We start from the raw sequence: 26,248 nt of genomic DNA on the forward strand, positions 1-26,248 counted from the left end.
TGGGAAGAGTTCTTGCCTTGAATGTGGTTGATCAGGTTCAATTCCTGGCTCTGCATGTGGTCACCCTGATTACCACCAGAAATGACCTCTGAGCACAGAGTCAAGAGAAAATCCTGAGCACCTCCAGGTGTGGTCTAAACATAAAACCAAACCCAAAACAAAGATTGTTAAAGTGGACTGGACCAGATTCTAAAGGGCCTCCTAAACCAGGTCAAAGAATTTGGAATTTATCATGTGAAAATACTGGAATTTTTCATCTGTGGATACAATTTCAATTGCTTATAGATAGATTGCCCTACCCTATGGTCACATGGATCAGGAGGAAGTCAAGTTGGAGGTGAAATACCAGAAGGAAGGGGGAAGTCAAGTTGGAGGTGGGATATCAGCAGGAAGGCTGTTGTGTTCCTGCTCATCAGACCAGACCTGGACATGACCTGGAGTAGGGTTGAAGCACAGAGTGTCCATCTGTGGTTTAGATATTGGCAGGGAGGAGAGGAAGGAGGGGAGTGTGCATAGCCCCAACTGCTAGGAACAAAGAGATTCTAGAAGAATAAAGAGATGATAAATCATTACAATGCCACCCAGGCCCTTTAGCAGGCATGGGGGTGTCTGATGTTCAAGGGGACAAGGTTCAACTTTCCATGTTTGAAGCTTCTGCAGACTCTTCAAGGCCAGTCCCCAGTAGGCAGCTAGATAATTGGCTGAGGATCTCAGTAGAGAAATCTGGGTTGGAGAAAAAGATTGTAAATGTACAATAAAGGTATCATGACTGAAACCATGGAGGTAGATTAAGTTTGCTAAGAGGAGGGGTAAAATGAGAAAAGACTTAATCGACCATAATCTGGAGGAACCCATGTACTTAAAGATTGGGGAGCAATAAAAATCCGTGGAGAATGATGGAAAGCCATGGCAAGAATGGGGGACTCAAGAGGAGAGCAGAAGGGAACCAGGGGCTGAATCAATGCCCAGAAAGTTACCTGTAAGAGAGACTGAAATAGCCAAAATTCCTGCTTTCCTTGTTGGAGGCTTTTCAGGAAAGTTGCAGTCTGTATCAGAAACACTGGGAGAAAGCCCAGATGTTCCTGAGCACTGGTTCTTGGCTCCCTTGTCATCCTTTGAGGTTGTGTGAACTACTCAGAATTTCAATGTTCACTGCCTCTGGGATGACTTTGGTTAGCACAGTATTCAAGATAGATTTCTGCTTAGCTCCAAACACATAGTTAGGGAGAGATGAATAAGTCCTTGTCACAATTGATGCTTGCCTTTGACATTTTCTATGTAGTATAGTGCTAGTGTCACACAACTTCCATGTATTCTGGTGGAGAATTACCATTATATGACCAAGAGTTCCACTCTATCTCCTGGCTCTATTGTGACTGATTCCAGTTGGAAGCCCAGATGGACAGATGGACAGCCACACTGTGGAAGAAACTGTGCTTTCCATGATGGTGACTTAGCAACTCTGGGTTTGGGTCGTGTTCCCCATGGGCTGTTCTGGACTCAACAGTCTTGACTATTGGGTTGGTTTTGTGGCTTTATCTTGGCGACTCCCCTTGGTGTGTCTCACTGAAACATCAACAATATGCCATGAATTCAGGCTGCCCAAGGATGACACTGGATTCCCCAGGCCCCTCGTGGCCTTGTTTGGATCATTTGGCTTTCTTGATCTAGAAAGGCTAATCCCTTCAAAAATAAAAGGTCCTTCAGGTACCTTGCAGTTTCCTGGTGAGGCTTCAGCAGAAAACAAAACTTGGGTCTTCTGGATTCTGCCCCTTTTAAAATATCTATAAAATTATTTCCACAATATGATTGTTTTTGCACAGACATACATTTGTTACTGAAGATGGGATATATGTATAATTCCCCCACAAAGTCTTCCTACTCAAAGATAAACAGATTCAGCTGCCCATAGTAAAATGGTAAGACAAAAGGGAGGCACATTTTCAATGGTTTTCAGCTGGAATGTCTGTCTCTTCTCTATGCTGTGGGAAAACAAGACTCAGAGGGAAAAGGTGGCAGTCCAGGCTGTGTCGCTGATCCTCCTGACCAGAGAGGGATGACGTTTTTCCCCTCTGGGGCTTAGAGGAAGAACCTACTTCAAATATGCACCAGAAATGGCTCTCTGACATAGAAAGTCCATTTTCTTCAGCTTGTTTCTCTACCTCACTTGATTTTTTTGCCTTTTTGCTTTCTGGGCTTTTCTCCCACCAAAAACCTTTAAAATTCAACACACTGTCTTCCAGGTGCTGTGGTATGCAGTGGACCATGTGGTCTGAGTCAGCCACAATGAGGCTGTTGAGCTCTGTCACAGTTGTGGGACATACTCATATTGAAAGATGAGCAGGTCATGGCACTGTAGAGCCAACGTGGGTAGAGGACATGGTGTCTCCCCTTCTCTTTAGTGTCATCTGGAGCCTCAATTTAACTGTGAAAAGTCCCCCTTGGTGCTACTTTCCCCTCTGCTGAGGTAGTAACTGGTACTAAAAGGTTCTCCACCAGGTCACCTTCAGCTGTGTTCAGACACCATTCAGCTCACACTATAGAAAAATCACCCCAGACCTTAGCAAGAAGAGGAAATTGGTTGAAATGTTTTTTTTTCCCACCTGGGTGTTATATATTACTAAGACCTCCTCACAACTCTGTCCCAAATGACACAGTGCAGAGAATCGGGCCCCAGATTAAGTAAACCCAGATCTAGCCATGGTGCTGCCTTTGAACATGAGCTCTAAGGTCCATTACTCTCCACTCTGGGCCCAGTTGTGAAACAGTCTGCTGTACTGTGGGCTTTGAAGTTGGCTCTTCTGCAGTCCCAAGCTTATCAGATACTTTTTGTGTATGCTCTTGGATCTCCAACCTTACCATCTCCAGGATTGTGCCAAGCCCTGACTGCCATGGAGAAGATCCCCATTTATTTCACACAAGGCAGCACTACATATATGTGTGTGTGTGTGTGTGTGTATACATATATATATATACATTTAATTGAATCACCTATAGATTGACTTACAAAGTTGTTCATGAGTGAATTTCAATCATACAGTGTTCCAACACCCATCCCTTTACCACTGTACATTTCCCACTACCATTGTCCCCAGTTTTCCTTCCACCAATCCCACCCCCAACCTGCCTCTATGGAAGGCACTTTTTTTCTTGCTTTCTCTCTTTCTTTATCTCTTTCTCTCTTTCTTTCTCTCTTTTTTCTTTTTTCTTTCTTCCTCTCTCTTTCTCTCTCTTTCTTTCTCTCTCTTTCTTTCTTTCTTTCTTTCTCCCTCTCTCTTTCTCTCTCTGTCTCTCTCCCTCTCTTTCCTTCTGGGCACTATAATTTGTAACAGGTACTAAAAGGTTATCATGTATATCCCTTTACTTACTATCGGCACTATAGTTCTTAATAGTTCTTAATAGGCTACTTGATAGTCATTGTTGGTTGCTAGATCCCATCATTTCTAGAAGCTGAGCCAGCACTTCAAAGAAGCCCCCAAGTACATGGCACAACGCCCAGAGTCATTGCTCATCAAGATAAGTAAACTGTGGTTAGAAGCAAATGCAAACTGGCTTGGCCAAGATGAAAATCTGGCAACATCAAGTCTTTGCTAGGATGGAGACTATCTGGAACACTTGTATCCTGGTGGTAGTAAGGATGATGGTAAAAAATCATCCCGGAAACATTTTGTAATGTCCTCTGAAGTGGAATAAAGTAGAATATTGCTTAGTGAAGGAAAATGAAACCTTAGGTTGCTTTGTCACTGTGTGAGCATCATGGAGTACACCCACTCAAATCTAAGTGATGCACACAACTGCCCACTTAGACTATATGGCATGGCCTATACAGACCACCATCGTAAATGCTCCACATCATTGGCCAAAACCGTCTTAAGAGAATCATGACTACAGACACTTCATCTGTAGTCCAGCAGAATAATTCCACATTCCCACACACATGCCTCGGCATTAACTCTAGTTTTATGCATGATATCCCCAAACAAAACAACCCAAATGTCCACCCACAGCATTAAGTATGAGTGAGTGTTGATGTATTCACATGATGGAATGAGAAGAGAATGAACATGCACCAACTTGAAAGGGAAGAGAAATCAAGCACAAAGGAATCTACACTGTGTGGTCCCAAGGAATTCAATCCCTGTGGAATTCAAAGATGGGGAAGCCCAGTCTAAGGCAGGGAGACACAGCAAGTGTGATTGTGTTCAGGGTGAGAGGTGATTGAACGGGAAAGACACAGGCACTGGATGTCCTGTCTTGATCTACAAGGCAAATGCAAAAGTATGTTGTCCCTGAGCTCTCCATGAAGGCACACATGATGCATTGTGTGTCAGTTGTTCTCCCCAGTAAAAGGATCCGGAAAAAGGATTTCAATGGCTGTCTGTTAACCCGAGACATCTCTGCACTGCAATTCACTTAGTATTTTATATCTAGGAATATGGGAGCAAAGGAAGTGCAAAAGAGCCAGAAATATTGGCTTTCAAGTTTGCATTCATTGCACAGTCTCTCTCGGATCAGTCTAGAATCAGTGGTACCATGCTTTCATGATTTCATATGCATAAAAATAATTTGGAGGCCAATGCCATACACTTATGTGTTTCTCTCCTTTTGTAGAGATCTCTGGGCTAGAGACTTCCCTCCAAATGAAAGTCTGATTTTTAAATGGAATGTAATGGGAAATTTGGTGCACTTTTATCCCAGGGGTAGCTGCTAGAGAAACAGCCCAAGCACTGAAAACTCTGGCCCAGGCCGCCCGAGGCGTGGCTGCATCCACCAGTGACCCCACAGCCACTCACGCCATGCTCGACTCAGCTCGAGATGTGATGGAGGGCTCGGCCATGCTTATCAGGGAAGCCAAGCAGGCCCTGATTGCACCTGGTGATGCTGAGAGTCAACAGAGACTGGCTCAGGTGAGTTCCAGGGAGGTGTACAATGTCAGATCGTCACCCTTTCCTGGTGTGAGTCCTGGCGTTCCATGAAATTTCCAGAACCTTCCAAAGTGTCCTGCCAGAGTTCTCTCTTCCCACTTGTAAGTCTTCCCTCCAGAGCCCACATTGAGGTTAGTATGAGTACCTTGACTCACAGCTGCAATGTGTTGGGGCCTCAGTACATGGTTTAAAACAGCCAAGGGGGAGCAAATGGGATGTGCTTTCTCACTGGCCTCTGTCAACACAGAACTTTCACCCCAGGGTGGGGGGGGGGGGGGTTCAGCACTTGGCTCCCAGCCAAGAGCCCTACAGGGGCTGATTCAGAGCAGAAAGAATTTCAGGTACACTCTGAGCCCCATATCCCCTCCGTACCCCAAATGGCCCCCCACAGCCCTTCCTCAAGGCCCTTGTCTCCTGCTGTGGATCCAGGTGGCGAAAGCTGTCTCACACTCTCTCAACAACTGCGTGAACTGCCTCCCGGGACAGAAGGATGTGGATGTGGCCCTGAAGAGCATCGGAGAGTCTAGCAAGAAGCTATTGGTGGACTCGGTGAGCAGGGCTGGACGGTCATGGGGTTCTGGGGCTCCTACGTGGGTCCTTGATATAGCCACAGGCATCCAGCTCCTTGACCAGTATCCTCCTCCAATGTCCCTCCTCATCTGCCTGCTGATGGGTCATGGCTCCCAGTGGAGATTTTCCAGTTGACTTTTTCTTGATCCCCATGTGGTTTTGACCTCTGGGCTCTGGGGTCATCACAGTGGGGGTGGAAAAGGAATACACCCATAGCCTAATTACCAGGGTAACATAGAGGGTGAGAGGCCAGGAGGGATGCACATGTCCCAAACTCCTGGGAGCCTATCCCCTCCCTGCCCTGTGAACCCTCTCCTAGGGTCAGGGGCTTGTGTCTTCACCTGGGTTTGCTCCACTGTCCATTGTCTGCTCTCAGCTGCTAGTCAGTAGTACAGCTGCTGGACCCGGCAGACTTCAGCCCTGTCCTGGACCATGCATGACCTCATCATCCTCTGCTGCTGCCTCCTCAACAAGTTCTGCTGTGAACGAGACTATGAGCAGAACTTGGGGATGTTTGGCAGGACAGAGTTTAGGGTTCAAGAGCAAATATGCTTTATAGGAGAAACTTTGGGAATTTCCAGATGACTCCATATAGACTGGGGCCCCGTAGGTGGCCCTGGGATCCCCGAATGAAGACTGTCTCTGCCATCAAGGAGCCAAGCCCTTGAAAACAGTGTCATTACCCATTTATAGACAGTGTCTGACACTAGATTGATTCTAACCAGGTGTGAGTGACCATGTAATGGTGCGTGTTGAAAGTTCCCTGTGATGGCAAACCTCCCAGCCATCTGTGTGGCTCCCAAAGCACCCCTGGAGAGGCAATTCCCCACTCCGTGCCCACCTTTGCTCCCCTGCATGGAGCTTCCCCACTTCTGTTTACTGCAGCTACCACCCAGCACGAAGCCTTTCCAGGAAGCCCAGAGTGAGCTCAACCAAGCTGCGGCTGACCTGAACCAGTCCGCGGGGGAGGTGGTCCACGCCACCCGGGGCCAGAGTGGGGAGTTGGCTGCAGCTTCAGGGAAGTTCAGCGATGATTTCGATGAATTCCTGGATGCTGGCATTGAGATGGCGGGCCAAGCCCAGGTGGGTTTGACAGCTGGGACTCAGCTCTGTGTGAGGAAACAGCCTTGTCCTGGAGCTCAGTTGGGCCAAGTGGAGTTGGAAGCCCAACAACAGGTGGCAGAGCCACATTCTCCCAGGGTTGGGAAGCTCCATGACCTCATGGGAAAGACATTCCCAGGGATGCTCACAGTGCAGATGCAGCTCTAGGTGGAGAAAGCAGCTTTTCTCCTCCCCTCCATATCATCCAGTCTCTGAGTGGATGTTTGAAGAGAGCTCAAGGAGGGTAGGTGTTCGGCAGAGGTGGGAACAATTCCAGCCCCATCCAGGAAGACATCATGGGTGTTTGTGGCCCACTTGCAGGAACTTTGGTCATGGCGAGCATTGGGTGATTAAATATTCCCTCCTGCAGATGAGCAGATAATCCTGGGGTAGCCTAACCTGTCTGGCCTTGGCTTGTAGTTTTCCCCTCAACTCCTGTAACTCCTGAAAGAGACTCACAGCGTGCTTTCTGCTCTGTTGCCTGCAAAGTCTAGTGTCTTGGACAGCAGGCAGGGTGAGGAGGAGTCCTTCCCTGGGTCCAGAAACTTAGGGATGCAGGGACCATGGCTGGAAATTTCAGCCCAGAGCTGGTAGTTCTTCCTGGCTCAGATGGAGGAACCTCTGAGCTCCTGGATAACTCGGCTTTGTTGAATGATATGCTGGGCTTATGGCCTGCACTACTACATACTGACTCATGCTCTTTCTTGCTCTCTGGTCCCTGCATCCCTTTTATGGCCTACACTGGTCATGCAGCACTGTTTGGGGCTGGCCCCGTGGGCATGGGTTTGTCGTCTATGCATCTCAGTCTGGGCATCTCTTGGGAAAGAGCAGATCCTGGTCAGACTCCACACCCTAGGCATCTGCAGAGTTGTTGGGCTAAATGCAAGCTACACAGAGAACTTGTTTGTTTTCTGAGTGCTCCTGTAAAGTCTCTGGGGGCTTCCTAGAGGAAATGCCTGGTCCTGACTCCCTCTGGCTCCTTTGGATCTTCCAGACAAAAGAAGACCAGATCCAGGTAATCGGGAATCTCAAGAATATCTCTATGGCATCCAGTAAGCTATTGTTGGCTGCCAAGTCTCTCTCTGTAGACCCAGGAGCACCCAACGCGAAAAATCTCCTGGCTGCAGCTGCAAGGTAAGAGCAAAGGAGATATGTGCTTTCTTTCTTTTTCTTTTTTAAATAGTTTTGTTTTAAATTTTTTACTTAGAAAATATGAAGGGAGAGTAAAAGAGACAGAGAGATATGTGTTCAAGAGAGAACATGGGCTTCTCCAGAGTGGAAAATGCCAAAATGTGCTTCTTATGTGGTTGAATGAAACACAGATCTGCATAACACCCTCCTTCTGCTGAGGGAAGAATCGCAAAGGAATCCATTCTCATAGAAATTCTGGAGCTTAATTCAGCTGGCTCGAGTCTATATTTCTCCCTCCAATGATGCATTCTGTCATCACTGAGACCTATGGTACTACTGATTTAACATCATCAGGGTCTCCTTAGAGTAGTGTTGCCTATTTCAGAGTTTGAAAATAGCACAGGTTTGCATGACAGAAGTCCAAAAGTATGAATGAGCATACAAGTTGCTCCATTCTCTTCAGTATTTGTTGAGCCTTTACTCTATACTACCTGTCATTGGTGTCAAATCCATGGAAATCATTATATTAAAATAGTCACATGCCACGGGTCTTCAGTGTAGAATATGATGGGCTGTAGGTAGGGGTGAAATGTTTGTGAAAACATAATCCTGAGCTTCAAAGGATGTCTGTATCTTTCTCCCCTGATGCTTTCATTAGGGAGTTGAGAACCCTTTTCTGCTCCAGGGGCATTGTGGCTATTTGATTTGCTGACCTGTAATGGGGAAGGGATATGAGGAGCTGGGTGGCAGCCCTACTTCCTCCCTCCTGATCCCAGAGGGTGAGTGGTTTATGCGCCTGTGTGGTGGGGCTGTGCTCTTGGCATTTCCCAGTGTCAGCAGCAGGGAGGTTGACAGCAGAGGGAGGAAATGCAGGAATGCACCATGTTTCCAAGGCAGGGACAACACTCCACCGTGGTGGTGCCAGCAACCCAAGGTTGGACAGTATGTTGAATGCAGATGGGGGCGCTTCTATCTGCTTAAATAAGGTCAGTTTTCAGGGGGGACACAGAATGTTGTCCTTTTTGAAAAAACGCAATAGACCAAGTAAGCCTGGGAACCCCTAGGCTGGATTACATCTCTGTCAACCTTTCCAAGCTGTATAGGGCTGTGATGTGAAAAACACAGCTTTATTTCTTTGGGTTTTGCTAAATTTGAGTTTGGTCACTTTTTTGCATCTTTCTTATGTCTTTGTCTCCCTAGGAATTCAGAAGGCATTAAAGGGTGGGAGTCAGGAGCCCTGAATTACCACAAGCCTTGGTGCTTCAGACAGAAGTGCAGGGGACAGCTGGCTCTGCCTGTCCCCAGATTCCACATCTACAGAGGGAAAGGGGGGGTATCTATATCACCCTCAAATGCTTTTGATTGTCATTGCATGAGAATTTGTGTTCCTATTGCTCAGAGCCTGGCTGGTGCTTTAAGATCCCATGTTACTTTTGTGTAAGGGAGGTAGACAATAATCTTGAAAACACAAGAGTTTCTTTGTTTATTCCAACTTATATATTTATTTTCAAACAGTAGCACCTCCGAGATTGGGAAAATACCCAAATTCCCTCAGTGCCCCTCCTATAGGATTGTTCAGTGAACAGGTGCCCTCTTTTGGGGAAGGGGTCTGAGGGTGTTGAGGACTTGCTCTGCACCTCTGCTGCTGCTAGGAGATGCCTCCCCACCCCATGGCTTTCTTCTGTAGTCTTTGCCTCTGAGAATGTTACTGATTGAACATAAAAAGGCAGCAAAGTTTCCAGGCTCTTTGTCATGGTCTCCAATTTTTTGTATCATTACAAAGTTATAATTTCCCATTTAGTTTGTGTGTTTGTGTTCAGGGCTCAACATTCAGGAATCCCCTTTTGGCATTGCTTAGGGGATCATGTGGTGTGCCAGGGATCAAACCCAGGAATGACACGTGTAAGAAAAGAGCCCTACCCACTGTACTACCGCTCTGGCCCATTTTCCCACTTATAACATGTCATTCACTCATGAGTGATGGGGAGAAGGAGACAGTGTCAGTGTTTTTGAAAGCAGAAAAGGAAACCAGCCCCATAGGGAAGGTTCCTGGACCCCATTGCTCCCTGGTTTCCTTAAGCCCCCTGATAGGGACATAATGGAAGAATCTAGAAACATCAGAAAGGGAAGCAAACTAAGCAGCAGGGCAGGGAGTTCTCAGGTTGCTAGTTCATAACTGGGGCAGCATTCAGATTTCTCATGGGTTGCGGGTGTCTGGTTCGGAGCTATTGCAGGAGACACTGGCATGTTCCTCATAGCTCCTTGGCACAGACTGGCAAGGTCAGTGCCCTGGGGTAGTTCCCAGTGGAAGCTCCAGCCAGCTCACATGAGTCAGGCTGACTCTTCTAAGAGGTCCCCGAGACTGGGGCACCTCCATTCCTTTCCTTAATCATTCATTTGTTAGTCTTGTGTCACAGGCTTGGGGTCAGCCCCACGCTGACCTGGAGGATGATGACCCAGCACACACAGCGTGTGGTCTTTTGTACCACTGCTGCCCTCACTCATGAGCCAAAGGCCCCCCAAAGAGATCATGAGTTATAACCTTGCTTGTTATAGTCCCCAAAGTCCTTCCCAGCTTGAGGGATGGGTTTGAAGCAGAAGGGAGACCACAGGGCTGGAGCGATAGCACAACCAGCCTGGCCGAGCCGGGTTCGATTCCTCTGCCCCTCACAGAGAATCTGGTAAGCTACCGAGAGTATCTCGCCTGCACGGCAAAGCCTGACAAGCTACCCATGATGTATTCAATATGCCAAACACAGTAACAACAAGTCTCATAATGGAGACGTTACTAGGCCCGCTCGAGCAAAAATTGATAAACAACAGGAGGACAGTGATACAGTGGGAGACCGCATCTTTCTCCTCTGAAATTCATTCTGCCCCAGAAGCCTCAGTCTTGATGTCTGAGCAGAGTCATGTTCTCCTGGACATTGACCTTGATTGTCCTTGTCCAGGGGTCTGCTCAGGCCAGGCTCTTTCCTGACAGGTGGGTGCAGAAGACGCTGTGCCTGCTGCTCATCAGCCCTTTCCTGGCGGTGGGGGAGGGGGAGCCTGATTGGGGTTCCCTGGACCTATTCAGAGAAGTGAATACCTGCTGCATTTGCAACAAGAAGGTGTGGCCACCCTGTAGCTCCTCCCCTGACCTCCTGTGGGCCCCACAGACCTCTTGGCCCCAGGAAAAGGGGCCAAAGAGTCATGCCCACACCTTAGCCTTTGCCAGTGCCCACTGCAAGCAGCCCCTGGAAGCTGGTTGGTGTTTCTTCCCAGTTGTCTCCACTGTGAGGCCCTTATGGGCCATTTCTTTCAGAATCTAGAGACAAAGAGAGCTCCTCACTCAAAACCGACACCCCAGTGTGAACACTTGTGCACCAGGCCTTGCTTGTCTGATAGAATGTTCTCTTTTCTTTAGCCAAACCCAGCTCTCATTCAGAGTATATTTTCTCAGTTGCTGCAAGCATCCTCTCCCCTGAAGACCCTCAAGGCTCCACTGCATGATATGCGGGTTACAACACGTAGCAGCTATGGGGCTGATCTGGGGGTCAGGATTCTGCTGGACCTGAGAGTTGTGGCCCAGCTTAGCTGTGACACCTGATCTGTTCATTGACTTCCTCTCCAGTACCACCACAAGCACCCAGCTGTGCTCAAGAGGCTTTGGTTCCATTGGAATACCCAACACTGCACACCATAGTCCCCAGACTTCACCTGATGTGGAAAAGAGACCCCCTTGTACATTTCAAACAGGCTAACACCAGAGAGTAGGGGCTTCACTAGGGGCAATTGAGTTTCAGTGTCATGACATAACCACTAGGACTGTCCTTGAGATGATCATAGTCTTGCTTTGTAAACTTGGTAAGCTGACGATGTATTCCAAATGTGCTCCTATACTTGAGGTGATTCAGACCCTGCTTAGCAAAATAACATGCTTGGGAATTTCTGCTTCTGAACTCTCCCACCACCTGCCTATAAATGCCCGAGCATTCTATAAAACAAAACTGTCGCCTTTGCTCTGGGCCCAAATTGCGAGCATGAGCTCAATGGGGCCCACTAGAATTATTAAAGCAATGTCTTACCATTTCTTAAAGCATCCTGCTTGATTTGTTACTGGCCTTTGGTGGGAATCTCTGCTTCACACATGTGAAGTGGCCTTGGCTCCTTATTCCTCCCTGCATGCCTCCTAGAGGATGGGACACCTCCAAGTGCTGTCTCATAGAATCTGGGCTTTTTACACTGAAATCATGGCTGCTGTGCTTCTTTCTTCCCCATACAAGTGGCGTTCCTCTTTAGGACTTCTGAGTCCTCAAACTTCAGCACAAGCAGTCGGGTATGTCCTTGAGTACTACAAGACTTGAGGCTAAAGAACCCATTTTAACCCATGAGCTCTTTCACTCCTTCATTTCCCATCTGAAACAGTTTGTACATACCTGAAAAGAGAATAAAACACTAGCAATGCAGTCTCCAGATTGTAGGGTTGTAGCTATTTAACTTTTCTTTTTTCTTTTTTTTTATGTAGGAGTACTGCTATTCAGCCACTGATTAGCTGATTGAATTGGGCATGAACTTCACCTTACTTATTTTTTTTTCATTATTTATAACTCTATTTATTGAATCACTGTGAGAGCAGTCACAAAGCTTTCGGGTTTAAGTCTCGGTCATACAATGAAACACTTCACCAGTGCCCATTCTCGACCATCAAAAACTCCAGTATACTCCCTCCCACACCATCCCCCTACCTGTGGGGCAGATGATTTCCACATCACTCTCTCTCTACTTTGATTTCATTCAATATTTCGAGACCAGATAATAATCCCATTATTATTTGGGATTTTACCCCAACATTCAGATCTGCTGAAAAGGCAACACTAGACAATTTGTTTTCTGCTGCTGCTTATGAATAACATATGATATCACATGGCTGCAGTAGTGGCTGCACGATTTTGAAATTTCGAAAATTTTAACAATTAAATCTGGAGGGATTTCTGCCCAAACCTGCTGTGTTCCGAGATTTGTTCCTGAGTCTCTGGGATCAGGCCATTAAGCAGCTTGATCAGGAGCCAGAAAGGCCATTCGTGGGTGGCGACTCGGGGTCTTGTTGGGACGGGGAGGAAAGGGCCAGCTCCACCCCCAACCCATGAGGCCCCACGTGTCTCATAACTGTGGGCCCAAACCTGACTGCCCAGTGGCCTCTGGAAGGTGGTGGCCACCGAGCCGCCTAGGGGGAGCAGGAGGAGGGACAGCACCCTTTTCCCCTTGGGGTGACCCAGCAACAGTAACCTACTGCGGGTCCGGATGCATTTCTGCCAAAAGTCACTGGGTTCCGAGATTTGTTTCTGCGTCTCTGGGATCATGGCCGTTAAGCAGCTTGATCAATAGCCAGAGAGGCTGTTCATGGGTTATGACTTGGGGTCTCATTGGGGTGGGGAGGAAAGGGCCAGATCCACTCCCATCCCGTGAGGCCCCATGTGTCTCATCTTTGCAGGCCCAAAACCTGATTGTCCAGTGGCCTCTGGAGGATGGTGGCCACCTGGCCGCCAGGGGGAACAGGCCAAGGCACGGATCCTATTCCCACCTGGATTGGCCCAGCGCTGGTAACCTACTGCAGGGGCCAGACGCATTTCTGCCAAAAGTCACTAGGTTTCAAGATTTTTTTCTGAGTCTCTGGGATCATGGCCATTAAAGAGCTTGACCAGGAGCCAGAGTAGCCGTTTGTGGGCAGTGACTCGAGGTCTCATTGGAGCAGGGAGGAAAGGGCCAGCTCCACCCCCATCTCGTGAGGTTCTGTGGGTCTCATCACTGCGGGCCCAAACCTGACTGCCCAATGGCCTCTGGTAGATGGCGGCCTCTGAACCACCAAGGGGGAGCAGGCGGAGGGACAACACCCTTTCCCCCCTGGGTTGTCCCGGCAACAGTAACTTACTGCATGGTCCGGACGCATTTCTGCCAAAAGCCACTGGGTTTCAAGATTTGTTTCTGTGTCTCTGGGATCATGGCCATTAAATAGCTTGATCAGGAGCCAGAGAGGCCGTTTGTGGGCGATGACTTGGGGTCTCATTGGGGTGGGGAGGAAAGGGCCGACTCCACCCCCATCCCGTGAGGCCCCACATGTCTCGTCACTGTGGGCCCAAACCTGACTGACCTGTGGCCTCTGGAGGAGGACGGCCACCTAGCCGCCAGGGGGAACAGACCAAGGCACGAAACCTATTCCCAGGTGGCCCGGTGCCGGTATCCTACTTCAGGGTCTGGATGCACTTCTGCCAAAAGCCACTGGGTTCTGAGATTTTTTTATGAGTCTCTGGATCATGGCCATTAAGCAGTTTGATCAGGAACCAGAGAGGCCATGCCTCCAATTTTATAGCTGAGCTGGAGGTGGTTTGTGGGTGTGTCTCCCACATACCTTTCTTTGGCCATTTACTTTCTTGGTAAACTTTGCCCCACGTTTTTTGGGGTCTGGCCAAAGGCACAGCAGTAATGGGGGGGGGGGTATCTGGAAGTCTATAGGCACCATCAGGCTGCTGATGCACTCACCTCACAGGTACAGATTGACCTGCTGGCGACACCATACCCCCAACTTTTGTATTTTCAAAGGCTGCTTAGTCCTGCATCAGTGTATCCCAAGCAAGTCCGTCAAACTTGTGCTGATCCCTGTATGGTTTTATCCCACTGCCAACCTGACCCTCTTAAAACAGTGATTTATGGGTTTTTGTTTATTTCATTTTTTATGTTCTGTCTTGTTTTTAATCCCAAATGACTTCAAACTTGTTTATATCTACAACATACTTGAAAGGACAGGACAGTGAGTGTTCTACCAGCTTATCAATTCTAAGCATCTCGTTTTTAAATAATATTTTTATCTTTATGAGTAAATTTGGCTTCTTTGAAAATGAGATATGGGTCAGAAAGACAGGAAAGCATGTGAGGCACATTTCATTGCACATGACTAACCCAAGCTCACTTGCCAGAACCCCTGTAGTCTCCCAAGTCCCACCTGAAGTGATGCCTGAGTGCAGAGCCAGAAGTAAGCCCTGAGAATCACTGAGTGTGATCCAAAACTAACCAAACAAACAAAAGTACTGTCACTGTCACTGTCCTCTTGTTGTTCATCGATTTGCTTGAGCGGGCACCAGTAACGTCTCACAACAAATTGTGAGACTTGTTGTTACTGTTTTTGGCATGTTGAATATGTCATGGGTAGCTTTACAGGCTTTGCTGTGTGGGCAAGATACTTGAGAGCTTGCTGGGCTCTCCGAGTGAGGCGGAGGAATCAAACCTGGGTCAGCAGCATGCAAGGCACACGCCCTACACGCCATGCTATCGCTCCAGCCCGAAACAAAAGTACATAAAAAGGAAATGGAAAAAAATTCTGAAACTAAATGGAAAGCTTGAGTGATTTTTTAAATTCTCTCTGAGAATGTTATCACAGCCTAGGTGAGCAACTTCATGAACAGATGCCACCCATCCATTTGGAGGCTACATTGGTGGGTTCCATGGGGTGTGTGGGAAACTCCAGCTGCTCCTCCCAATTGAAGGGCCTGCAGACTCATCTCTATCTCAGCTCTGGGTCAAGCTGCAGCCAGACACCTCCAAACTTCCATAGCAACTTCTGAATTCAGCCCTTTTCCCATTAATGAACCACACATCAATCTTATACAAACAACTTGGATTCTCCCTAGAGCACAGAAATGTTTTTCTTCTTCCCCTCAGCCTCAATAATTATATTTAAAATTCAAGGTGGCTTCTTCCTCATCAAATAATTAAGCCGATTGCTTTTGTTCCTTGGTAATATCATATGCCATCTAATTGGATATTATGAGGGAAGCTGCAAAGTCAATTTAGCTAATAAAATGAGGCATCTTTGATATCAGATAGAGTGGATGGTTGACAGCAATATGTGCCTTCCTCTGATCTAGTTTGTTGCAAACAACCCATGAGCAGAATGGTTAGAATCTCAATGGAGATTTCCAGAAACAAGGCTTAGCCAGACATGACCCCACAGAACAACAGGAGTGTAACTGGCTCTTAAATTAATCACACAGGCCTGGCTCTAAGTCCTATTTCTTCCTTATAACATTCCCTAGAGATATTTCTCTTCTATTTTCTCACTTAGAAATTGCAAGAGTTTTTAGAATTGAGGCTTAGTTTAAAGCAAATTCCCCAGAGTGGGCGATGCTGCTCCTAGGTGAGGGCAGTGGAATAATGGGACATTGGTGGTGGTCTCACAATAAGGGGCACTCTCTGTTTGCTAAAGAAGAGAGATTACAGAGTGATTTTTTGTTGTTTTTTTTTAGGTTTGGATGTTTGTTTGTTTGTTTGTTTGTTTGTTTTTTCTGAAAAGAAGACAGGGGTTCCAAAGTTTGGGAATCTCTGGTTTACAGCGATGGCAATAAAAATCAGTGAGATATTGGCAAAGGCTTAGACACAGATCAGTGGGATTTGACTCCAGAAGGTAACCCACACACATATGGACAGTTGACTTTTTTTCCTTTTTTTTTTAAATGTTATTGAAGCACCATGAGATAGTTACAAGCTTTCATGTTTGGGTTACAATCACACAATGATCAAACACCCATCCCTCCGCCAGCGCACATTTCCCACCACCAATATCCCCGGTATACCCCCCCTTTGCTAACCCTCCCCCTGCCTGCATGGCAGACAATATTCCACAGACTCTCTCTACTTTTGGACATTATGGTTTGCCATACAGACACTGAGAGGTTATCATGTTTGGTCCTTTATCTACTTTCAGCACACATCTCCCATCCCGACCGGTTCCTCAAGCTATCATTTTCTTAGTGATCCCTTCTCTATTCCCTCTGCCTTCTCCCCTCCACTAATAAGGCAGGCTTTCAGCTATGGGGCAATCCTCCTGGCCCTTCTATCTACTGTTCTTGGGTGTCAGCCTCATGTTATGTTATTCTGTACTCCACAAATGAGTGCAGTCCTTCTATATTGGACAGTTGACTTTTAATAGAGTTGCAAAAGCAGGTTAGCAGGGAAAGAAACTCCTTATAACTAGGAGCTAGAATGACTGGACTTCCATGTCTCCCTACAAAAGAGCCTTGATCTAGTTTTCACACTTCATTTAAAAAATTAACTCAGAATTGACCATGCTTGGGGCCAGAAAGATAGTACAGCAGGTAAGGTACTTGCATTGTACACAGCTGACCTCGTCTTGAGCCCCAGCAATGCATATGGACCCCTGAGCCCACCAGGAATGATCCCTGAGCACAAAGCCAGGAGTAAACTCTGAAAGCCTACAGGCGTGGCCCCAAAAAGAAAAAATAGGGGGAATCATTTTGGGATATTTCTGGAAAATAATGAATTACAGGATTTGGTGGAAAGAAAAGAGCTTAAGATCATAGGCACAGCTTAATAATAATCAATGGCATGTTAAAATACATATAATAAGGGCCAGAGAGATAGTACAGTGCGTAGGGCACTTGCCTTGCAGATGGTGGGCCCCAGTTTGATCCCTGACACTTCATATGGTTCTTCAAACATCACCAGGAAAGATCCCTGAGTCATAGCCAGCCTGTGAATTGTCAGATGTGACCTCACAAACAAACACACAGCAAAAAAAAAACCAAAACTCCAGGGCAGTGTGTAGACTCCTTCTATCTTCTGTGGCTATGCTTTGGTTTGGCATTCTACAGTTGTTTCTTTTCAAAGAACTCTCACTGGGGCCCAGGTCTTTGTAACAATGCAGTTGCATTTCTACTTCAGCAGAATGTTGTTGGATAAATTACTGTTGATCTTTACGAAGGAAACCCAACCCCCCTTTCTGTTTCCTACACAGAGCTGTGACCGAGAGCATCAACCAACTTATTACTCTGTGCACCCAGCAAGCCCCTGGCCAGAAGGAGTGTGACAACGCCTTGCGGGAGCTTGAGGTAGGTCTAAGAAATGTGGCTGAGGACTGGAGTGTGTGTCCAGCTGCCTTGGACTTTGGGCTGGGTTCCTTTCTCTGTCCTCGCTTGCAACTGCAGCAAGGAGATGCTGAGAGCCAGAGTTCCCTCCCAAATGGGGACAACTGAAGAAATACCAGTTTGGGGATATAGTCAGCCCTACTTGCCTTTGTGCACTGGGATAAGGGATGTTTTGTTAAGATAATTCATTTCCTTCATTTCAGGCAGGAAGGAGCTAGATGTGGGGTATATGCTGAAAATATACAGTCCTCACCTCAGATGTTGTAGAGAACTTGTGGGCAGTTGTGTGAAGTTGAGCTGCTTTTTGAGTAAAATAATTCCCCCACTCATGTACCTGTAGGGGTGTCTAAAAGGCAACTCAGAAGAAAAATGTGCTATTGCTCAATGATTAGGGTAACCTTGAACTCCTTTGAGCCCAGAAGACAGCTCTAGGCATTTCTGACTGTAAGTCAGAACTGAAATGTTCCTCCATAGTGACCAATGTGTGGCACAGTGGGCAAATCCTTGTCCTATTCCCGTCTGCACTTACAAACAGTGTCATTTAGGATGGAGTGGAAACTGAAAATTTATCCATATGAATGCCCGTCAGCTGTATGTGGGTCATGATGAGCACATGTGCCTGCTCACATGTAAAGTAGAACTGACCAGTGGAGACTCTCCCAACACAGACAGCTGGGCATCTTGGAAGCTCTAGGATAGTTGTAACCAGTCCTTTGATTTTCTGAATAATTGGTCTGCTGGCAAAATCCACTGCAGCCTTGGTGGGGAGTGGGGGAGACCCAGTCTGAGTAGGCAGCCACTTCCATGTGAAGCTGTGGTGGTACGCTTGTTACTAGGAAACTGAAATGTTCCTCCATCGTGGCAAATATGTGACACAGTGGGAAAATCCTTGTCCTATTCCCCTCTGCATTTGCAAACAGAAGTGTCACATGGGCTGTTGGTTTAAATAAGCTTTGTTGACCCAAGTGCAAACACTCCTTCCCTTAATGAGACTCTTCCTGGCAGAGTTATATCGCTACTGTCACTAAAGCAATGGCAATTCTCCAGGGTGTGCGTGAGGGTCTTCAGGGAAAAAAGTCTTCCCCTATGCAACCTGTTTTCCTGCAGAAATTTCGTAATGTTGCCAGCATAATTATGTCTAACCCTGTGCCCTTCTCTCTTTTGCTGGCTGTGCCCCAAAGTCAAGGCCCCGATGTCTGTTTTGCTCAGTGCAGAGAGGCAGATGCTGCATCCTGGTCATTACAACCTGAGATAGAGACAACCCAGTTCTTGGTGGTGACCTAAATAAGAACAACATCTATAGGGTCAGGACTGGAACCCAGGGCCTCACCCATGCAAGGACTGTGCACCACAGCTGAGCCTTGGTCCCATCCCAACATTCTCCGTATTTTTTTGTTTGGCTTTTTGGGTCACACTCAGAAGTGCTCAGGGGTTACTCCTGGCTCTGCACTCAGGAATTACTCCTAGTGGTACTCGGGGGACCATATGGGATGCCAGTGATCAACTTGGGTCAGCCACATGCAAGGCCCATGCCTTAGCCGCTGTACTGTAGCTTCATCCTCTCAGTATTTTTATATGAAATACAAGTCAACTGTCCCAGCAGAGAGTTGTGTGGAGTGGGAGAGGAGGGGAGACCTCATCCTTAAAAGACCCCATAATTGAAAACTAAAGTTTCTTCTCATCATGAAGAAATGAAGAAATGGATCCTTGAAATTTTAATTCCCTTGAGTACTCCATCAGATAAATTTTATTCATTTGCCTGGGATGTGTTGTATTGCATTCATGTTCCATATTTCTTCAAGAAAAAAATCTCTGCCCTGTTGTGGAAACCTTTCTTCACCTTCAAAATTTAAAAATCAAAAGAAAAGAAAAAAAAGTTTGTCCTTTCTGGCAAAGCATACAGAAGACCCTCATAGCTCCCAATCGGGGTCAGGTTGCTCTCAGGAACCCCAAGATTCTGAGTGTGGTCTCAGTGCCCCCCTCTCAGAATTTATACTCAGAGGTTGAGAAGGTAGAGGGATTCCCTGGCTGCTTTTTGAATGGCACTCTCTTTCTGTAGACCGTCAAGGGGATGTTGGACAATCCAAATGAACCTGTGAGTGATCTCTCCTACTTCGACTGCATCGAGAGTGTGATGGAGAACTCTAAGGTACACTCCCTGGGCCCCAGAGAGAATCAGCATTGCTCCAGAATAGGGCCACAGAACAGACAGGTTGCATTCGCCACACCTGGGTCCACCACTGAGTTTCTGTTCCAGGACGTCACAGCTGCAGTTCAGGTCCTGCATTTCTGGCAAGTTCCCAGGCCCAACTCTGAAGTCCAGGAGCCATACATGGAGAATGACTTTTCTGCCACTGGGTCTCACTGTGAATTAAACCAGACTCCCCCTTCACCTGGGATGAACTGCTGTGCTAAGCCCCTCATCACTGTGGCTCCCAGAACACCATCGGTGGTCTTTCTGCCATCACCCATATTCACTCTCTAGTGGAGTGAATATGAATGGGGTTTTGGTGGTGGGAGAGTGTGAAAGTCTAAGATAATGCAATGATCTTTGTCTCCCCTAAAAAATATCTTAACCTTATGCTCTTCTTTCCTCGTGTTTAGTTTGATGGACAGGGCAGCTTGGGAGAGGAAGAGTCTAAAAAGTGGAGTGATACCTCCTCCCCCCCTCCCCCCCGCCACACACACATACTTATTTATTTGTTTAAAGGCTGTAATGCTGGAGTAATAGTACAGGGGGTATAGAACTTGCCTTGCATACTGTCTACCCAGGTTCAATCCTGGTACCCCATAAGGTCCCCAGAGCACTGCAGAGTAGCCCCAGAACACACAGTCAGGAGTAAGCCCTGAGCATCCCTAAAGGATGGAAGTTGGATGGCCACAATCTGGCTCCTCTCAGGAATGGAGGTGGCATAGGTGTGTGTGTTTGCTCTGGGGAAACACTGAAGCAGCATGGGAAAGAGCAATACTAGATTTTCCCATGCAGTCTTCTGTATGTCCTTGTGGGTGGGTGAAGACGAGATTGCATGTCTGTCGCTTTCAGTGAGCCTGAGGGACTATTCCTTCTGGAAGAGGGACAGCAGAGTTAAGTGAGAGGGGAAGTATTATACATTTAAAAAAAAAACTTTACTTCTTCACTTGGCGAGTCCTGTGAAAACTGGGTTATTTTCATCCCTCTCAGCAATTGCCTGGAAGGTACTTCGCTTCCCCATCTAAGCTGCATGATTGACAAATATGATCTGTGTTGGGTTCTCAACTCGGCAATGCCATAGTCTCTCCAGTGGGGCAACCTGGGCACTGGCAGCCTACTTCCTGTGACCTTCGAAGGGGATCTGCCCTTCTGACCCAAGGAGACCCATAGGCAGAGCCCTGATGCAAGCAGGAGCCATAACTCTGCCCAGGGGTATGGATCTTTGGGGCTTGGCTGAGCATTGAGTTTCCTTCCAGATGCTCCCCACATCCCCTAAATGAAGAAAAATAGCAGGGAAGGGAAATAGGAGAACACACCTTTGGAAGGTCGCATGCAGTCCAGGTTCTTGTCCAAACATTTCTCCACAAAGACATGTGAAATGTCTGTCCACAGCAGATGAATAGTGTGAGGAGTGGGTGTCCCCTGCTCTCTGCATGTGAGCTTACCACAGCTTGGTGGGGCTGCTTGATTGCTCTCTTTTGGACACAGATAGTCTGCAACTTAGGACACTGTTTCCAGAGTGGCCTGGGTATCCCTACCAGGGCCACCTAAGCACTTGTTGCACCTTAGTAACAACTGGAGGGAACTTTCTGCCACTCCTACACTTTTAATTGGGGTGAGATTTTGGGCTACATCCGGTGGTGCTCAGGGCTTACTCCTGGCTTTGAGCTCAGAGAGACTAGGGCTAGGGGGAGCATACGGGGTGCAGGAGTGAACCTTGGTCAGCTGTGTGCAAGACAAGTGCCCTATCCACTGTACTGATGGCTTCCACCCCTTGAAGCTTTTCTTAATGCAAAACAAGGTGATGTTATCAATCAAGTGACCCAAATAGAGGGATACTGATGGGTGGGGGAGGGGGACGAAGGGTGTGGGAAAGTGATACTCTCAGTCCCAGGGTACAGAATGTGGTCAGGGACATCGCATACCCTTTGTTTTGCAGGTCCTGGGCGAGTCCATGGCAGGAATCTCACAGAATGCCAAGACTGGGGACCTCCCTGCTTTCGGAGAATGTGTTGGGGCAGCGTCCAAAGCACTTTGCGGGCTGACGGAGGCCGCGGCTCAGGTAAGGCAGCCCAGGCCAGGAAAGGTGAAACTCCGCCTGAGTCCTTGGCCTGAGTCCTGGGTGTTCGAGGGCACACAGGGGGACACTGAAGTGCCCTGATAGGGAGCTCAGGTGCAATTCCTGCAGCTATGCAGAGATCAAGAGGGGAGGGTGATCCTGGCTGTGCAGCCTTCCTGGGAGCAGAGCCTTGAGCCCTGAGACACTGCGCTCAGCTCAAGGCAGCCCTTCTGGACTCAGCCTGTTTCCAGGGGAGCCGTGCGGGGGAGAAATGGGCATACAGGACTACATCCACGCTGAGCTTCACAGTCAGAGACCCCAAGCCATGAGAGAAGAGTCAGTTCACATGCAGAGTCATACTTGGCTATAGCTTCACTCACAGAGTGAAGTGATTGGCTGTAGCTTAGCTGTGCTTGGCATAGTACATTCATAGTACATTCCAGTGCACAGTACATTCAGGTTTTGAAAGAGAGATTCTTCACATCTACTTGTTCTCTTAAAGGAATCATTACACATTGCCCTGTGCCATGAAGCCCATTACTTTTCCTTATCGCTGGAGATATTGTCATGAACAATAAGGATGCATTATTGCCAGCTTGGGAAACAGCACCATAACGTTACCATAATGTTATCAGTCTGCACACACATTAATCCTTCTCTGACCCATGCCTGCTAAAGAGGCAGCTTCCTGTTGAGACTAGCGGTCTTTGTGGGTGCCAGAAAGTGGCCAGAGCAAACAGGGTGTGCCCACCCTGTTTATAACCTCCAAAAGAGCTTCCTAAGGTTTTCTTAGGAACAAGCGGGCTTTGTTCCTAGAATCCTGCAACAGACTCATGCCAGTAGGTGCCTGCCCAGTGTTGGCCTCAGCCCATTCATACCTATAGCTCTGCTAGCAAGAAACATGAGATTATCCTGAGCTGTATGTTAGGAAGCATTGCTGAGCATGACATAGCTCCTTACCCAAGCTGTTTCAGAGCCTGGACCATGGACTGTGGATTCTGTCTCTTTTTCAGGCTGCCTACCTGGTTGGCATCTCAGATCCAAACAGCCAGGCGGGCCACCAGGGCCTTGTGGACCCCATACAGTTTGCCAGGGCCAACCAGGCTATCCAGATGGCATGCCAGAGCCTGGTGGACCCAGGCAGCAGCCCCTCCCAGGTGAGTGTGGGTGAAGAAGTGACTGTCCTAGACTGTCAGTGGGAGAGCCAGAGAGACGATCCAAATACTGTTCTCAGAGCCTGCAAAGCCAGCTCAGAGAAACTCTACAGATGCTGACTGGGCTCAGGAGACAGCAAATATGGGAATTCGGAAAGGCTATGAAACTAGGTGCTGAAAGGAGGAAAGTCAACAATGGTTGGGAGAGAGTTTAGCTTATGCTTTTCCCTTTCAATTTGAACCACCATGATTGATAATTCTGTTCATGATTGGGTATTATACATATAGTATTCCAACTCCAGACTACTCAAGCCTCCCCACCCTCCCTCCACCATTATCCCAGGGTCCCACTACTCCATTGCCATCCCACCCTTGGCCAGCTTAGTTCTGTAGACCAGATCTCAGGTTCTGGTGTCTTTGACCATTTGTTGTTTCCTTTCTGTGCTGCTTTATATCCCATATATAAAGACCGAGATCTTTCTGTGACTGTCCCTTTCCTGACTAACTTCGCTTAACGGCGTACTCTCCAGATATTTCCAAATAGTAGCAAATGGTGTGATTCCATCTTTACTTATACCCAAGTCATATTCCACTGCGTGTGTGTGTGTGTGTACCAGTTTCTTGATCCATCACCTGTGTTGGGACACTCAGGTTCTTTCCAGATCTTGGTTATCACGGTGATGCTTATCAAGAGTTTTGCTCCATCTGTTCAGTTTTGGGAGATGTATGCAGCGCTCTGCTATGCCCAGCACTAAAGGTTAATAAAGAGTAAACATCAGGAGTAAGATGCTATCCTCAATGCCCTGACTCTTAGCAGGCTGGCGAGACAGCATCAGCACAGCTGAGCACAGTGCAGGAGAACAGAGTGAGGCATGAGGTATGCTTGGAGGGAGGGTCTGGCTGGCCCAGTTTGCAGAGGAGGCAGCTCAGAGCTGGAACCCAGCACTCAGGAGGGAGCCTCAGAGACACTTAGAACTGGACAGGAGGCCAAACCTGTGACACTCCAGACACACAGTCCATGAAATGTTGCTCCAAGCTGCACTGGGATGGGAATGTGGAGTCCATGCTGGGCTTCAGTGCCTGGAATAAGGAGATGTGATCACACCGTCTCAGAGATGGTTCCCACTGGGTCACGTGGTACAGAGAGGCAGTGGGTATAGAGACTTAAGTCAATTATTGAAGTAATTTCTAACCGTTCCCTGTATTTAAAGTGCTCTGGTACACTTCAGGTTCCACTGGGCACACTGAAATTCTGTCCAGCAATGTTGCTAGGGCCTGCACTGAGTCTCTCCCAATAGGATGCCAGGTTCATGGCTGCCTCTCCCTTACCATCCAGATGTTCCTTTCCTGTCTCTCTTCTTTAATTATCTCTGGCTTCTCATCTCCTGCTCCCTCCTCTCCTAGCATGGGTTTGGGGCAATGAGGGGAGCCTGCCCTAGACACACAAATTCTTGTCATTCTGACTCTGGGAGATTTGAGTGAAGAGGGGTCGAGAGAATAATGGACACCTGCATCCAGCTGCCTACTTTCCAGGTGCTGTCCGCTGCTACCATTGTGGCCAAGCACACCTCGGCCTTGTGCAATGCCTGCCGCATTGCCTCCTCCAAGACAGCCAACCCAGTGGCCAAGAGGCACTTCGTCCAGTCTGCCAAGGAAGTGGCCAACAGCACTGCCAATCTGGTAAAGACCATCAAGGTGAGTGCAAACATGGGCGTTTGCTCCAGACTGAGCTGCTGGAGCCTACCTTCCAGGTTGGCGTTGGGGTCTGCGGTCAGGCAGGGTCCCTTGGGAAAGAGACCTCATCACCCAGTCCTGGTCTTTCCTGCTTTTCCAGGTGGGGTTCCCAATTCTGCCCATGATAAGTTTTGGGACAGTGATCTAGTAGGAAGGGGATGTCTGTGTGGGACATCTCTTGGCTCTGCACTGGGGAGCATAAACCCTATGTTTCCTTCAAGTGTGCCCCAGTAAGTTCATCCTGGATAGCTTCACCATTGTGGATGTGGCAAAGCAAAAGAAGGTGGAGGGAGAAAAGAGGGAAACTGATTTTCACCTGAAAACCAAAAAGTTTTTTCATCTTTCTTATGGTCTTCCATTTGCAGCTGTTTGGAAGGTTAGAATGGAGCATCAGTAGTTTTGTTGTTTGGTTGTTTTTCTTTTTTTAACATTTTTTTGATTAAAGCACCATATAAAGTTATGCAGAGTTGAGTTTTAGACAGACAATATTGCAGCACTGATTCCACCACCTGTGTCAACTTCTTTCCACCAGTGTTCTCAGGTTCCCACCCCTTCCAGCGTATACCCTCTTGACAACCACTAAGGTTGGATGTTAAAGTTTGGATCTCTTGATTTCAGTGTTGCTGACTCTGTGTTTTGGATATTTGGTTTGTCATTCCTTAACCACCTTTGTACTTGACTTCCCCAATTTGGCCCCCAGTGCCTCACATCTGTTTACCTTCCTCCCCTTCACATTTTCTTTCCTTATCTTCCCTGTACTCTGGGGCCGAGGTTGATTTGGGCATCCTTCCTTTAAAACATTGTATTTCTTCATCCAGTTATTCTAAATATAAGATATGAGTGATATAAGCCTGTGTTTAACCTTATTCTTCTGGCTCACGTCACGTGGCTAACATAATTTAACGTGATGGCTTCTAGTTCCATCCATGTTGTGGTGAATTGCATTATTTCATCATTCCCTACAGTTATGTAGTATTACATTGTTTATACCACATCCTCATGATCCTCTTACCAGCCAGTGCTTTTGTTTTGAGGTGCTCAGAGCACACAGGAGAGCTTCTTTAACCCCTATCGTCTCTTTTTTAAAAAGATTTTTCATTTTATTTTATTTTCTATTTATCAGAGATCTTTTTGAAAAAAATTTGTTAGTCACCGTGGGGTACAGTTACAGAGTTATAAACTTTCATGCTTGCGTTCCAGTCACACAATGATTGAGTACCCATCCCTCCACCAGTGCCCATTCTCCACCACCACTAATCCCAGTATCCCTCCCACCAACCCCCATCCCCTCCCATCCTACCCCACCTCTGTGGCAGTGCATTCCCTTTCATTCTCTCTCCTTTTGGGTGTTGTGGTTTGCAAAGGAGATATTGAGTGGCCATCATGTTCATTCTATAGTCTACTTTCAGCACACATCTCCCATCCTGAGCGGGTTCTCCAAACACCCTTTACTTGGTGTTCCCTTC

General features: G+C 47.4%; 1 protein-coding gene across 1 annotated transcript in view; it reads left to right on the forward strand.

Annotated features, from left to right (window-relative positions):
- Positions 1–26,248, forward strand: part of TLN2 (talin 2) — a 175,290-nt gene that overhangs the window by 84,469 nt on the left and 64,573 nt on the right. Inside the window, exons 26-34 of the mRNA XM_056120009.1 lie at positions 4,699–4,907; positions 5,355–5,474; positions 6,381–6,578; positions 7,591–7,730; positions 17,515–17,608; positions 19,704–19,793; positions 21,775–21,897; positions 22,908–23,051; positions 24,582–24,743. Coding sequence (XP_055975984.1) covers positions 4,699–4,907; positions 5,355–5,474; positions 6,381–6,578; positions 7,591–7,730; positions 17,515–17,608; positions 19,704–19,793; positions 21,775–21,897; positions 22,908–23,051; positions 24,582–24,743 — 1,280 coding nt within the window. The remainder of the gene's footprint in view (positions 1–4,698; positions 4,908–5,354; positions 5,475–6,380; positions 6,579–7,590; positions 7,731–17,514; positions 17,609–19,703; positions 19,794–21,774; positions 21,898–22,907; positions 23,052–24,581; positions 24,744–26,248) is intronic.

The sequence above is a fragment of the Sorex fumeus genome, unplaced genomic scaffold (assembly GCF_029834395.1).
Source record: "Sorex fumeus unplaced genomic scaffold, SorFum_2.1 ptg000042l, whole genome shotgun sequence".
Taxonomy (NCBI): Eukaryota; Metazoa; Chordata; class Mammalia; order Eulipotyphla; family Soricidae; genus Sorex; species Sorex fumeus.